The 15,136-nt window shown below is 54.0% G+C and overlaps 2 protein-coding genes across 2 annotated transcripts; one reads left to right on the top strand and one right to left on the bottom strand.

The window, feature by feature from the left end:
• Positions 1–2,085: 2,085 nt before the first annotated feature.
• rpt6 (26S proteasome regulatory complex) lies at positions 2,086–8,439 on the bottom strand. Its single transcript, XM_002950964.1, has 13 exons — positions 8,104–8,439; positions 7,955–8,022; positions 7,426–7,494; positions 6,733–6,855; positions 6,340–6,402; positions 5,951–6,013; positions 5,679–5,714; positions 5,264–5,391; positions 4,775–4,865; positions 4,537–4,602; positions 3,792–3,910; positions 3,105–3,282; positions 2,086–2,707 (listed from the first exon to the last, which is right to left on the bottom strand). Exons 1-13 carry the CDS (start codon positions 8,234–8,236, stop codon positions 2,654–2,656), a joined length of 1,191 nt encoding a protein of 396 aa, XP_002951010.1. The 5' UTR covers positions 8,237–8,439; the 3' UTR covers positions 2,086–2,653.
• A 126-nt stretch (positions 8,440–8,565) lies between these two features.
• Positions 8,566–11,804, top strand: VOLCADRAFT_104962 (uncharacterized protein). Its single transcript, XM_002951059.1, has 7 exons — positions 8,566–9,131; positions 9,405–9,497; positions 9,588–9,647; positions 9,958–10,026; positions 10,491–10,580; positions 10,807–11,076; positions 11,412–11,804. The coding sequence occupies exons 1-7, from the start codon at positions 8,745–8,747 to the stop codon at positions 11,622–11,624; spliced, it is 1,182 nt and encodes a 393-aa protein (XP_002951105.1). The 5' UTR covers positions 8,566–8,744; the 3' UTR covers positions 11,625–11,804.
• Positions 11,805–15,136: the final 3,332 nt, after the last annotated feature.

The raw sequence follows: 15,136 nt of genomic DNA, 5'->3' as shown, positions 1-15,136 counted from the left end.
CATATCTATCAGCCGGTTCAGCGGATCCCCTCTGATGTGTATTCATTAATGGTCAAGTGGGTGTTGTTCCCGGCCTTCCTCCCCCTTGCGTGCGGCTCATGTTTGGTTGTTTTGCCTTTTCCCTACCCCGTACCTACCTTCATCCTCAGCGCCAGTTCATGCCGTGATGAGGTGTTATGAGGGGAGTGGCGGCAGCCGGGGGGAGGGGCCGGGGCCCCGGGAGTGACCACCAAGACACTGGAGGACGGCAGGACCGGGTAGATGGCGAAATAGACCTGGATGGACAGAGGTAAGGAGGGCAAAGTGAATATGTAGGGGTGAGGAAAGGGAGGTTGGGAGGAAGGGGAAAGTGTGTGTGTGGAGGGAAGGGGAGGAGGCAACGTTTAGGTGGAGGGAGGGAGGAAGGGAGTTAAGGCTATGGAATGTGCCAGTCCCAGCAAGACCCAAATGGGTGCGGCAAGGGTGGCTTGGGAGGAAGGAGGGAAACGGGGGGACCCAGAAGTAAAGCAGGAGCTGCAGACCGGACGGGACATGTAGATTCATAAGCAGGAATTAAGACACATGGACCGCTGCGAATGCGAGCATCAAAGTTCCAAGCACGATGGCCATCCCCCGCCAGCTTCGTGGGCGTCTACCCCTCTATCGTTTGTTCCCCCGTCTCGCACGCCGGTCAGCCCAGTTTGCCAGAGCTGCGGTGTTTTATAGAGCTCGTACCTGAAGGTAGAACTCCATCTGCAGGAATGGGGTTGGGGCAGGTTTTTTGCGTTAATGAAACTGCGAACCTAGGAAAGTAAAAGGAAACTCGCGAGGGTGGGGTGTTTTTGTGTTGTGGATATGGGTTATTGAGGATGAAGTGTTAGGCATCAAGTGGACGCTTGTCCGGGAGAGGCGCCCTGTGCTCAAGGTGTTACGGGCCGCGGGTTTTCCAGAGCGCTGTTGGGAGATTGGTGAGCTAGTTCACCTTCTGAGTAGCGAAGTCCAGCCCAAGCATGGATGCCGGGACATACTGCTGCCACAGCGTGAAGAAGTCATCCCGACGGCCCTCGTCAAATTTACGCATCTGTGAGCGAAATGCGAAATGTAGGGCCTTACCGTCTAACGTTCGAGCTAAGCGTCATTATGTTGTGCTTTACCATTTCTGATCGAAGACGTTCTCGAGTATCTTTACTCTGTGTCCTTGCACTAATAAGCGAGTTGTTCAGTTGCGAGCGCTTAGTAGCTCGCTCCGAAAGTAAAGTTTGCACGGTCTGGTGATACTGTAGGTACTGCAAGTATTCCATGATGTGGTTGAGCAAGTCACGGGCGCCACGCTCGGTGAGAGCGGGCGCCCCGGACTCGGGGGACTCAATCTTCCCCATAACTCAAGTTAGCTGCCCCGATCACATCACAACTTTAGAAACGGCATAACGATTAATCTCACAGTCGGGATTGTGTGGAAAAACAGTGTCGTATAACGTTGTACGAGAGGTAAAACCAGGTAGAGCTTCACCTCAATCAACCGTTTTTTCCTACTAGGGTCCTATAATTGGATAATGGACTCATGCAATTACTTGCCTGGTGTTCTTAGGTGATAGGCTGTCCCATGCATTGTTCGCTCTGGAGAGCAAGGCGAAGGTGCACGGCCTTCAGCGGAGTTGCCTCAGCTTTACCCTGTAAGCCTGCCAGCTGAAACGCGATCGCCATATCCTGCATACTTGTGTAGATAGACTGTTTTAGTGCTAGCTAAGCCTCCGCTCCGTGCCCCCTCTTGTAACGAACCCTGCAACTAACCGAAGTGTAACCTGAAGGACGCTTGCTTCATTGATATGCCTTGCTTCTTCTCCCCGCTTCCACGGATAGGCGTTCCGCTTTGTAGCCCCATGATCGTTTTGCGCTCTCTGGGCCCTAGCGCAAACAGGGTCCTTGGTTGGATGTTCGTGTTCATGTCCTTGCATCGGACATCAAAGGTTGTTTTGTTGCAGCTTGACCTAATGACAATCAAAGGGTAAACACTTTAGTCCCCGCACGGGCATTGCATGCTGTCCTACCTCTCACTGCACCATGCCGTGGACGACTGTAAACCAGGTGTGCAAGAGAGAAACCGGGCCAAGAATACAACATTTACAAGTGCGTGCGTAACCTTGCGCAGCCGTTAAGTAAGCGTTCTGTCCCTGCCACATAACTTGGCGACCTCGAGTTGCCAAAGGTTGCCATAACGGAAAACGTAGCTGTGGCCTGCGACGAAAGCCGTCGTGTCAGCCGCAAATTAATCTCCTCCTTCCCCACCATTGGCGGCATAATGCAGGCACACGGGTTTGCAACCCCAACCGAAAAGATTTCTCACGGCTGCAAGTACCACGAAAGTATGAAGCTTCTGTTCACCGCCTCTTGGCTGCAAATGCCCGCCCCCTATATGACCAGAATGCTCATCATCAGCAAAGGAACGCTCCTCATCAGCCAGCAATCAGCATTCCTCGCGGACACGCTTGAATCGGTGCACAATCGCCAAGGGCCGGGGCCATTTCCGACATATATTTGCAGGGAGCATACCAACACCGTTTCAACCCGCCAAGTCCTCCCGTGCCCTTGTTTCCACGCCATTCCGCTCTGTCATTGCCTTGCACCACTTGCATGCGTTTCGTATCTTGAAGGAGGTGTTTACATGCTTTCGTCCTCATTTCCACAACTTCCTGATGGACATGTTCTTGTCTGAGTCCTTCTTCATAACCTGCGGGAAAAGCAATAATTACACAAGAAAAACCGGTCAGCAGGGCCCATAAGGTTCTGTCTGTCGGTCTCACAGCTCCCGAACTCGAAATTTACCGTGGCGCGACCAATCATCTTACTTACTCCATGCCCCCTCACTCTTGTGCGGAAACCACACACACGCTCCACCCGCCGACAGTTCTCCCCTCTACCTCCAACTAGTTTGCCTCTTCCCCATCAAATACCGTTCAGACCCCCCAAACCCCTTGACCCCAGAACCTACCTACCAGACCATCCAGTCCTAGACTGCCGCTCGCTCTGGCCGCTAATACACATAAGCAGCGTTGCTTTACCCGGCTTTTACTTCTAGACGATTTCGCCCACTATTCTTTTCGGACGTATGCCTCCTCTGCACTTACCTTTCCTACGGCCATCTCGAAGTCCTCCTGCGTTACGTGCACTCTCCGTTCTCGCAAAGCGAACATGCCCGCCTCTGTGCAGCAGGCCTTGAGCTCCGCACCCGAACAATTGGACATCTTGTCCGCGATCTTCTTCAGGTCGATGCCACGAGTAAGGTTCATTTTACGGGAGTGAATCCTGCAGTCAGGATGGCGGGCGCCGAAGGCGACAGAAGGCAGAGCGGGAGGAGGCTCATTGATGGGATTTTGCACTCCGTGTTGCTATGTCTGTCCCTTGAACACATAGGTTCAAGCCTCCAGCGTGTATGCCTCCTACCAGCTGTGCAGCTCAGGCCGCCATGGCGCGCACTCTTTACGACAGCCAACGGCAGTTACCCAGCGCGGCCTGGGAGCATAGTGTATACAGTAAAAGGAATAGAGATGAGGCTAGCGGCGGCCAACTGCCTCCGGTTTCCAGCCCACCCTGCGGCAGGGCCTCACCTGCATGTAAGCTTCAACCATTCCAACCGTAGGCCGGCATAACGCATATCAACGCTATCCTAATGGCAATAATAAGAGTTTCCAGGATTCTCCGGTGTGTGCCAGGCCGTCCTGACGCCCCCTAGCCAATTCCCCCACAGATCCATTGCACGCCGGCCGCAAAAACCGCGAGGATTAAGGACACAGAGAAGCCATACGGAATCTTACTTAAGGATGTCCAGCCGGGCCGCCTCGTTGGGGTTGGGGAACTCAATCTTGCGGTCGATGCGACCCGGGCGCAGCAGGGCAGCGTCTAGGATATCGATGCGGTTGGTGGCCATCAGGACCTACAGAGAACAGCGAGGGAGGGCAATGTCCAAGCGATGCCAATGAGGGCCAGAAAGGTGACGATAGTTCAGATCAATTATGGTGATCGGTATCAAGATTCATCAGCCCCTGACCCCGCTTGAGCCTCGCACGAGCAAAGACAGTACATATACATCCCTGACAACGTAAAACACATAGCATTATGTTTCGCCAGACGGTGCTGGTGATGGTGGGGATTTCAAGGAAAATAAGTCCGCATTTCCTTTACAAATCGCTGCTGAGGTGTGGACATGAGGTCTAGTTGATGGACTAAGTTTCGCATGCTGAGTTGGTGGTGATGGCTGATCTGCCTCTACGGTTGTCGGGTGACTGGATGAGGATGGGTCTAGTTAGTAGGACCCCAAAACACCGCCGGTTGTACGGTGTAATAAACTTTCAATATATATAGTCCATGGCCTCCCGGCTTTGACGGACCCCCCCGCACTCGTGCGGCACTTGTAACTTGTAACATTTCCTGAGAGGCCTTTCCAGGTTACACACAACCTAACGTCCGTCTAGATAACTTCTTGCCAAACACACAGCAAGCAGCCTCGGCCACGCACGTACATGTACATGTCTTTTGCACATCACCTCACATCAGGCTCACCTTAATCTTGTTGGACGCCTCAAAGCCGTCCAGCTGATTGAGCAGCTCGAGCATGGTGCGCTGGACCTGGGGACAAGAAACGCAGGCCCATGTGCAGCAGAAGGATTGATGGAATGCAAAGCGGTAACACATGGGGAGATGCCAGAAAGGGCACGTCACACTCCCTGGCACCTACAAGAGGCCAGGGTACGCATGACAGCGCAAACACCTTTGGAGCGCATCAGTGCCAGCAGCGTACCTCGCTGTCCCCTCCACCCCCCGAGTTCTCGGTACGTGCCGAGCCGATGGAGTCCACCTCGTCCATGAAGATGATGGAGGGGGCATGCTCCCTGCAAGGACAGTGGGAGACGTGCGAGCTGAATGGACACAACAGGGTGCACTAAAAATGGAGTACCGCGTATCGGGCACCTGGCAAGAGTAACGACTATACAGCCCTCGTCGTTAAGAGTCCAACATACGCTCATTAAGCACCCCCACCGCAAAAAACTTCTGTGAGCTGAGTACGCCATCATAAACCGGCTCATCACACACAGGGTGTAGCGCATGCGCCGCTTGGCAACCCAATAGAATCGTTTAGCGACCACCTCCACGACATGGCGCATCACAGTATCCTGCATTCAAGTCGCAACCCCGCCATCTAGCCCTCTCCCATGTGGCCGGGTCTCTCCATAGTCCGCTTGGCCCCCATGTCACAACAGTAGCTCTTCCCCACCCATCCGTGCCATACCTGGCCATGACGAATAGCTCTCGCACCATGCGGCTGCCCTCGCCAATGTACTTCTGCACCAGCTCACTGCCGCTGACACGGATAAAAGTGCAATCGGTGTGGTGCGCCACCGCGCGAGCCAGCAGCGTCTGGAAGAAAAGAGGTGCGCATACAGCCGAGGGCGCCATGAAGAGTAACCACAAGCAGACCACGAAGAGCAAAGATGAAGGCATGCATCCAATGGGCATACGACGCGACGGAAGCCCTTGTGTGAATGCGTAGTTGCGCCATGACGCGAGGGGGAGGCGGGCAGCTGTGCGGTAGCGAATGCAGGTACGTGGGCTGTGGCGCTCGCTTCTCTGCCCGGCCCGCTGCCAGGTAAACATAACAGTCTTGCTGTCCCTTTTTCAGTCCCTGTCCGTCAGCCCCTGCGCACCTTCCCCGTACCAGGCGGTCCGTAAAGCAGCACACCCTGCAATACGTCGGCAGGAGCAAGGACACAGAGGCGATGAAGCAACCGACGCAACCCTCAGATTAAGACAAATTTCATGTACAAACGCTGGACGAATAGAACGTGACAGTCTAGATGCCCGACAGACAAATGAAGCAGGTCGGGAAAGATCTACGGTTGCTGTTCCCGTCACGGCCACGCATTCTGTCTGAGCGAGGTGAACAGAACCGTGAAGCGAGACGTCCAGCGCGCCTCACCTTCGGTTGCGCAATGCCCAGGCTCTCAAACAGTTCCGGATGCTTCAGAGGCAGCTCAATGACCTTCAGTGCAACAGGGCCGAGAGGTATGAGGCAAGAATTGCAGGAGCACATCGATCTGGCAAAGCTACGCTAACCATAGCGAAGGTCACTGCAGCTGGCCGTGATGGTACGCGACCCGCATACGAGCTAGCCTCCTTATGCCGAACTAGCCTAGCATGTATCCTCGGCGACGTAACCAAACGGAGGGCCGCGAGGTTCCGAACTTCCAATGGCAATGATTCCGTCGGGAACGACTTGTACGGCCTGATGCCACAGGGAAGCCAACCCCAGAGCCGCATCCGGCAACGTCCACCAATGTACTGCGCCCGTTCCTTCTAAAATCGCACCTCCTTAATCTCCTTGATTTGCTGATCAGCGCCACCAATCATATCGTACGTGGAATCGGGGACCTGCAGCGGAGTATCCAAAAGAAACTTATGCATTCTTGGATAAAAAGCTGTAAAATCGCAAGGACTAGCATGCCTCCTGTAGCATCTTGTATCCTTCTACCTGCTTCCCGCCTCCTTGCCCAAACATCACGCCCCTCAAACCGCAAATGCGCACGGAGGCGTCTACCCAAGCAGCGCTTCGCGTCCCCCTTCGGCATACCCCCCACCTTTTCCCAGCCCGCACCCATACCACTTTCTCCCCTTTTTACTCGTTCGATCCTTCCCCGCTTGTAAATCTCCAAACAAACGCATCCCCCTCCATGCGCAGGTTGTCGCTGACGTACTACGCACCTTCTCAACCTTCATAAGGCTGACCAGCGGATCCACCTTGGTGGGCAGCACCAGGTGCAGCGTGTAGGAGTCGTTGCGGAGGGCCACTCGGGCACCAGGGTTGAGCTTGTCAATGGAGATGTCCTGCCGAGTGGGACAGACACGGAAAAGGGGGAGGAACGTGCCACGTTATTTATAGGTCGATACTGGCTTTTTGGATTCACTTTTGCCACCCCGCAGGCACGCAGAAAGAAGGCCTATGCCTTATGCCCAATCGGGCATGCCATGCTGGATGGCATGCTTGCCACCTAGGAAGCACTTCTCCCAGACAAACGGTGTCGCAGAGCTAGGAAGAAGGTGAGAGGCGCGCGAAAGTGGTGCTGAGTTAGTGCAGCAGTAAAGGTTGCCACGTCACGCCGCGTCACAAGGTCCTAATCCACAGCTCTCTTTCCTGCGAATTGAAATCCCTCCTGAACCCTGTCCGCAAGGTGTGAATAGACGCTACGCCTGCCACCACGAGTCAAGTCATCGCCCGTCCTCCCACGTCATATCCACACACGTCCTCGCCGCTCCTGACTCCGCGCGTTGTGGCCCTGCTTTTTAAAAACTCTCAACACCACGAGCTGCCGGGGCATAACAAGGCGCAGCAATCGATTTGGCAGGCCCTCTGCATCATTACCAATCGCATCTCACCTAATAGCGCCTTCCCCTCACCTTATCAATGTCCACCACATATTTGCCCTCTGGGTGCACCTTCACCAGGACCTTGTTCTTGCCCATCAGCTGCGCAGAAGGACAAACCGGACGAAGGAATTCCTTGATAACGGCTTGCAACCAGCACGAGGAACGATATACTAGGGGCGAGCGACAACGCAGGTGAACCACAAGTCTCGAAACCCCTCACAAAGGGTGGGCTAGTTGGTGGTATGGTGCCGCCATGTTAGGCCATCGGTCAGTCAAACCCCCTACGAAGTGCATGTCAAACTAAGGTGGGCAACAGCGGGCTAAGCGGACAAACCCTAGATATCTCTGCCGGCTCTGACGTGATCCCTTCGCGCAAGACTCGCGCAGGCGTGGCCTCATGTCAATTCCAGGGCACCCCATTTGAACACCGAGGTAACTCCGAGAGAGCCCAAACCGGGGAAGAAGACCAGCACCATGGTGCAGCGTAACTCCGAAACCAGGGAAACAATTAGAAACCAGATAACATAATGAAACCCCACAACAAAACTCCGCTGCGCACCTTAATGACCTCGCCCACATAGGATCCAGGCTCTTGAAGGAGCTGAATCTCCTCCTTTAGCATGCGAACTACAACACAAAGCGACCAAAATAAGCCCCAAAATATGCCTCATAGCCATTTGTCCCCTCACAAACGGCGGGTAAGCGAACCTTGTGAGTTCAGCTCATTGCGCTGCGCCTCCAATCGCCGCAAATTGTGTGTTTTATCTTTGACTTGAAGCTCAAGCTCCTCAATCTTCGCGCGGTAGTATCCCTTCAGGCCCTCGCCTCCGGACCTACCCATTTTGGCTGAACTCTTAACTATTACAGTTCTCTGGGTAACTACCTCTCCTAGCAAATCCTTTAAGTAATTCTGCACAGGCTTGGCGGACCGGCAAAGAAAGCAGCAAAATTGGAGTTAAGCGGGAAGATCGCTCCTAATGAAAATTCTGTTCTCAGTTATACACTCACGGATACGAATGTATGAACGAAGACATGTGTTATACGTATAGAACTGTAGGATACATTCTCTAGTGAACGGCTTCATGTTAACTCGCGTAATGCATGTTGATGCACAACACGTCAGGTGGGCAATTGATGGTCGTCCCTTACATCACGCACATTATAATACGGTATAAGTTAACCTTCTGCAACAGCCCCTTACTTTATCACTACCCTTTGCTTCTTGTGAGCCATCCATCATAAATGAACGCAAGGTCGCGGTGACTTTTACACTCAGACCATTCTGATAGCAATTATTATTTAGTTTGACCTTATGAGCGTGCGGTAGTTGTCGGCTGCCTTGGGCAATCATGCCATGCACAGCCATCGACAGCTGGGCCTCGCAGGGCATCCATGCAAAATGCGCAGCGGTCGCGGCATTTGCCCGCTCACGCAAAGAGTCTCAGCCTGTCCCATGGGTCTGGGGACAACGCGCATCCTTTGGATCGTACAGAAGGCGAGCACCTTGCCTAATGAACGCATGGAGCGCCCATCGCCTCCGTCAGATGCGAGCGTTTCCTGGTCCTGGAGGCGCGTCAACAGCGCACAATAATGACGGTTCCGGGGCCAATACCTCGGCACCTTCCTCCTACGCCGGCGTTTCCACAACGACTACGTGGCCCTCAAACGCAGCAGGCCCACCAGCAGATGAGGCCCCACCCTTCTGGCCGGCTTTGCAGCCCCCCTTCTCCTACAACGTAAGGCGTCAGGGCGTTGGCTGCACACCCTCATCCTCTCCACACGATTCCGCACGTTCGTTTGCGCGCAATCAAAGGTTAATACCGGGACCGGATTAGCACCGCGACAACTCCACCAACGTATCCGCACGCCTTTCCTCGTCTCCTCCATTGCACGTTTGACGGGAATTTGATACGCCTTAACTCATCCCACCTCACCCCAGTTCATAGCTGCATTTTGGCACGTGATTTCCCTCACCCTACCACAGCACAACCCACCCAACACCGCCCCAGCCGCCCCACTTACCCCTCCCCACCCCATTCCATTCCGCCACTCCACTCGCGCCGCTACCACGCCACCCTCGAACACCCAACCCCCCACTTCAGGTGCACAGCCTCGCGTTCTTGGACGTGCATTCCTCACTCTAACTCCAACCCCGCCGCCTCGTTCGCTTTTTCTACCACACCTCCTTCCAGGCCTCCGCAGAGGATGCCCAGTCCAACGCCGTGCCCAGCGGCCTGTCGCCCATGTGGAAGGTGGGATAGGGGCCCCGGGGACGGGGATTGCTCCCCACGGGAAATGGTTTACCAGGGGAGATGGTGATAAGGAGACACAGCCGCTGGTCCGGAGTTCAGGGGCCGGGCTGCCCTGCTAACGGGTTGTTATCTAAGCACTCCGTTGCAACCTCCTTTTACCCCCGACCCGGCTGTCTTCTTCCTGAACTCGAACCCCGTCGCAACCCCTTCAGCCCTCTTTGGCTTCTTTGTTTGCCTCCTTACGTATACCTTACATAACATCCCTCCGTCGCCGCCCTGGCCCCGGGCCCGACTCCCCCCCTGGGTCCAGGTATTGCTCCTGAGTGATGGCTCCGTAACACGTCACCTGCAACTCCTCAGCGGCTCACCTGTCGCTGTGGTAAGAAGGGTGATGACACCCCAGGAGGAAGACACTCCCCTCGCACGAGTCGTGAACCCTCTCGTGCCCAACCCCGATTACCTTCTTGCTCGCCCACTCATCGTCCGCTTGACAGCTGTTTTCATCATCTTCACCACCGCCGGCTCCTCTTAGTTTGAGACCTGGGACTTGTGCAGTTTGGATTGTTTCCGTCGTGTTCGTTCGTCCGTCCCTACCTACCTACCCCCACCTGGACTAACGGAATCGGCCTTCCCGACATACCTTACGGACATCCCCCCCCCCGTGCCCTGTCCCACCTTGCGCATCAACCTGAACCCTTCTTTCTCCTTCTCCCGTCCCTTTTCTATTGCGTTGACATCTCCCCTTGGCTTGTCCCCACATCTGCGCGTATGAAGTTCAAAAACGTGTCCTCCTCCGTATTCAATTCCTCCCTCTCCCCACTTCCCGCTCCTCTCCCATCTCAGGAGTGTCTCTCCATGCGCAACGTGGGCTGGTCCCTGGAGGGACTGCCCCCGGGCACGGAGCTGATACCTGGACCTAGGGTGCAGCGACAGGTGGGGGACGGAGTTTAGGTGGTGGGGTGATTAGGGTGACAGGAAGGCTGTCAAGGAAAAGCATTTAGTCCAAACTTGCGGACCCTACCAGTAGTGCCGTGAGGGGTGCGATGGTGCATTTGAGGAGCTGCAGTGGTTATGGCCATATGCGTCAGTCAGTCAGGAAAAGATCGCCATGGCCGACCTATATGGACTGATGCAGTCTGGCTGCCGGATGGTGCTGCAGGTCCTGCTGCGGTGTCAACCGGTGACCAGTGGCCTCGCGGACAGCAACGCCAACGAGAGCAGCAGCAGCGGCGTCGACAACAGCGCACAGATCACCAGCAGCAACAGCAATGACAGTGGTGGTTGTGGTGGTGATAATGATGGGGGCGGTCGGGGCGCTCAGGGTCCAGCATTGTTGCCGCTGGTTTATGCGTCTTCTTGGTGGAATGCGGACACTGTGGACGAGTACCTGAGGGATAAATCCAAGCCCATTTGGGTGTCTCTTAGCCAGGTGTGTGGGTAGGATGCATAGTTTTAGAGGAATAGATGAGGATTGGGGGCGGCAGGTGGGGGGAATGTGGATGGATGGTTCGTAGAGCCGGTAGTGGTGGTGGCTTGATGGGTACATATTGGTTACAGATGAGGTGGGGCGAGGTGGGGTTGATCACGAGGAAGGGGAAGGCGGATTTTGGTGTTTGTAAACATCTGTTTTGCATCCACGATCACCATCACCACCCCGTTCCCCACTACGTTTTGGACGCCAGCAGCTACTCCCTTGACTCCTGGTATGATTGAGCCCCCACTAACTCCTACCAATACCCCCACTACCACGATTTGGTCCTTTAGGGTCACATCGAGCTGTACCGGGAGGTCCACGCGCTGTTCTGCGGCTGCAGTCCCCCGTTGGAGCAGCTAATGGGCTGTGCAGGGCCCTTCTGGGGCCGCCACTACGTCTTCTGGAGTGGGGGCCGGCCGCTGACCCTCATCTACGAGGTCTTCTCACCACGGTTGCGGCAGTACCTGGGCCCCGTGGAGGAGTCCAGCATGGGAAGATCATGATGCTGGACGTTTTGAGCTGATTTGATTGTATATGGGGGCAACTGGAGGGGCGCGGAGAAGGGGGCTTATGCACTATTGAGGGCAAGGTATTGTAGGAACAGAGGAGGAAGAGCTGGCGGTGAATGAGAAGCAGACCCCACGGTGTTTGGGTGGGGTCACTTGGTGAGGAGGGAGGGTCGGTAGTAATAGCTGGTAATAGGCAGATATGGGCCAGGTTTAAGGACTTGACACACGTGCAACCTTAGTCAAGGAAGTAGTCCAGCAGCGGCAACGTGCTAGAAATTACTGTAATACTTTTTTGAGTGCCCAGCAAATAGAACATCCAGGGTTTCAGTCAGGTTTCAGGTGAATCAGACTATGAAGGTTGCGATGGCAGCAGTCAAACAGCTGAAGTTGGCAAATCTTCCACGATGTCTGGCTAACGAGGGTCAGAATAGCAGGTGGAGAGCTACGGCTTACCAAGCCTGGCTATGTGATGTTACAAGCTGGCGATGTCGTAAAGCCCAGATGAGGACGCTCTAAAGCGCGAGGTCTAGCGGAGTCAAGCATTTCACAAAAGCCAATTTTGCTTCATGCTTCATGTAGCTCTTCATTAAGACTACTTCTGGGCCGGGTCGAAAGAGTCGCGTATGAATGGCTAAGTATTGGATTTTAAAACTTGTTTGTGAAGAACTTCGTCCAAGTTTTGGAATTTACCCCTGTTCAGCGTATGTTAAACCAAGCCTAAAGATGTGTGAAACAGGGGGGGTGTATCTTCACCCGTGGCAGCTACCCTGCGAAACCCTGCCTTCCCCGGTATTTCGGGGCACCCTCATCCAGTCACCCTAGTCAACTTCTCAGTGGATCGCTCAGGTTCCGCACCCACCACCAGCATCCAACGGAATCTGCCGGGTCGACAGCGGCCCATCTCCATTCCTGGTCGGCTCGCAGGTTAACTTTATCCCAGGTCACCACCGTCCATCAACTAGGGGCGCAATACCTTCCACCATCGGAAGGATTATTGACCCTAACGGGTATCGATCCTGGGATCTCCCGGGGGCAATGGTCGCGCGTAACCAGTAGTACCAAACCCTAGTATAAGATGTATACATAGGCAGTCTTATCACAAAAAAAGTTATCTGTCAGCGTGCACCAGCCAGCACAGTAGCAGCAGCTCAGCAGGCAGGTCTGGTTGCTTCACCGAACCAGGTGTAGACAAGACACTTCTTATGCATGGTTAGGCACTTTCCATTACATTTCATTGCGGTAAACCGAGTCTCGTCCCGGCCGGTTTAAAGGCGTATTTGTGGACTTTTGATACTTGCGAAATGCACGGCTCCTTTGTTTTTTGCCCGGAGTACGTGTCCTGGGGTAGGTTGGCTTTTTGTCAACCGCTAGCATGTACGGCTAGTGATGTGGGTTGGTTCCCTGTCCCCCTTGCAATGATTGCATCCTAATGATGCCAGGGCAAGCTTAAAGCAGTCGGCACTGAAGTTGCGATGCATAGAAGGTTGATGGCGGTTCACCTCCAGAAGCCGGACCGCCTATGTATGGGGGGCCGTGATGGTGGGTGGAGCGGGGTTTGGGGGCTTAGGATGTGAGGAATGGTGGGGATCCGGAGCTGGTATGTAACGAATGTATTCAGCAATGGCATAACAGGAACACCATCACTGCGTCAGCGGTGGCACAAAAGTCGACAAGAAAACTGTAATAGCACCCAAATGGCGGAACAAGTGAACGCTGCTATACCGCTATCTTTGAGAAGTTCCTTAATCTACCGGGGCGCATGTACGTGATGCGCAAATCATTTTTATATTCCTTTCATCTTAAGGCGGTCCAGAGGCTATCGGGTTCGTCTGGGCCGGACACATGCATCCATCCATTCATCCATCTCATCCATCCTCATATTCCTTTCTGAAGATAAAAAACGGTTTCGTTAAAATCTCTTCATTTTCAGCTTACATTTAAATAGAATCTCTGGCGTACTCGCCTGGTCGGGGTTTCACTTGGCTTGTTGGCTTTCTTTGGCTCGGCATGCGGCAGTTGGTCGTAATTCGCACGCGCTATCCTCGGCCCTGTCATTCCTGCTCGCAGTTCAAGTTCACAGATTTACCTTCATAATCTTCCTATTATTCACACTACACTTCCGTGCTTGCATGTCACGCCGCACCCCAAACGCAGAAACCACCGTCTGTCTCGCTATCCGTCCTTGACGTTACTTCTTGTCAATATCTTGTTCGTCTACGACCCATGCAGGCTTTCATGGCTCGTCAAATCTCCGGTGAGCAAGCCAACAGTAATACGGTATTTATCTAATGAGGAGTTTGCCGACCCAGCTGCTGCGGCTGCTGAACTGTTCCATATGTTAAATAACTCTTAGATAATTCATGGATGGATGGGTATTACAAGCTACAGCGAGCTCGTACGGTTCAAACGACGGCTTTCAGTCGCGCAAGAAAGAGAAAAAGATAAAGTCTAGTTCACGCTTCGCCATCGCCTGTACCAGTAAAGATCAATAAAACCTAAAAAAGAAATACGTTGCTATAATGGCCAGTCAGTTCTAGGATGTAACTTGCTCGTGTCATAAGCGAAACATGTCATTCGCGAGCCCACGTTGATCATCGACCTGATATCAAGGATGCTCGCGCTAATGGGCATTCCTAGGTCCCAGAGGTTCTGCCATGCCTACATTAGCGCCGGGCACTCCAGCAAGAAGTGCTTTTCATCTTCGATGACACCATCTATGCCGCAAACCGTGCATACGCGTTGCTCCCTAAATCTGTTGCTCGCGCTATAAGCCGCCAATTCAGAAACACACAACCGGAAACGAAGTAAGGCATGGTGGTGTGCCGGTGGGACGTAACCCACGATATGTTTCGGCAGCCCCATCCAGGACACATTGCCGTCCGAGATGAAGGCCCCTGGGTCTACCTAGCCTGCCACTTCCCCATTGATACGGCCCCTGAGGGTATCCAGTAGCGCCACAACATTCAGCTTGCAGGCAGAGTAACGCCTGACCCTCGTATTGATGTCACCTGTGACCACTCCTTCAACCCAGTCTTGCCCTAAGTAGTTGAGGACCCTGATGACCTTGGAACCCCTCCATCGCATTGAAAGTTCGTTGCCAGCGCCAGCCGAACTTCCTGTCGAAAGGCACTATGGTAAACACTACTAGTGTCCTCCACCAACTATTCCAAAAACGAAAAACGGATTCGGCCCAATGCAACTGCAGCGGCATCTGACCAAGCACCCTAAACAGGAGCTGAAGGGGGGGGGGTACAGAAAGAAACTTCCACCAGCTGTTTCATGAACCAGATCTGTAGTTTGACCATACCGCCACCTCAAAGGAGCACGAACGCGGCGCTTCATTGGCCGGATAACCCTTTCCTAGCATCATCAAAACCTGGTCGATACCCCACAGCTGGGCGCCGTAGGAAAAGATAGAGCGTACTTGCACATTGAAACACTTCATGCCGACGCAGGGCAGTAGCAATCCTTGCCGACGTAATCTTCTGCATAGAGCAAACATGGCC

Source organism: Volvox carteri, assembly GCF_000143455.1.
Source record: "Volvox carteri f. nagariensis unplaced genomic scaffold VOLCAscaffold_21, whole genome shotgun sequence".
NCBI classification, from domain to species: Eukaryota; Viridiplantae; Chlorophyta; class Chlorophyceae; order Chlamydomonadales; family Volvocaceae; genus Volvox; species Volvox carteri.
This window is presented reverse-complemented; position numbering and strand designations above follow the sequence as displayed.

What these genes read in the sequence shown, in the direction of transcription:
- rpt6 (XM_002950964.1), bottom strand. Translation starts at nt 8,236, where the DNA reads ATGGGTAGGTCCGGAGGCGAGGGCCTGAAGGGATACTACCGCGCGAAG. An exon ending in ATGTGGGCGAGGTCATTAAG is followed by an intron (nt 7,495 to 7,954) that starts GTGCGCAGCGGA and finishes CCTTCTGCGCAG; the next exon opens with CTGATGGGCAAGAACAAGGT. An exon ending in GACCGCCTGGTACGGGGAAG is followed by an intron (nt 5,392 to 5,678) that starts GTGCGCAGGGGC and finishes CTTTTCTTCCAG; the next exon opens with ACGCTGCTGGCTCGCGCGGT.
- VOLCADRAFT_104962 (XM_002951059.1), top strand. Translation starts at nt 8,745, where the DNA reads ATGCCATGCACAGCCATCGACAGCTGGGCCTCGCAGGGCATCCATGCA. An exon ending in CACCCAACCCCCCACTTCAG is followed by an intron (nt 9,498 to 9,587) that starts GTGCACAGCCTC and finishes ACCTCCTTCCAG; the next exon opens with GCCTCCGCAGAGGATGCCCA. An exon ending in GCGGCTCACCTGTCGCTGTG is followed by an intron (nt 10,027 to 10,490) that starts GTAAGAAGGGTG and finishes CTCCCATCTCAG; the next exon opens with GAGTGTCTCTCCATGCGCAA.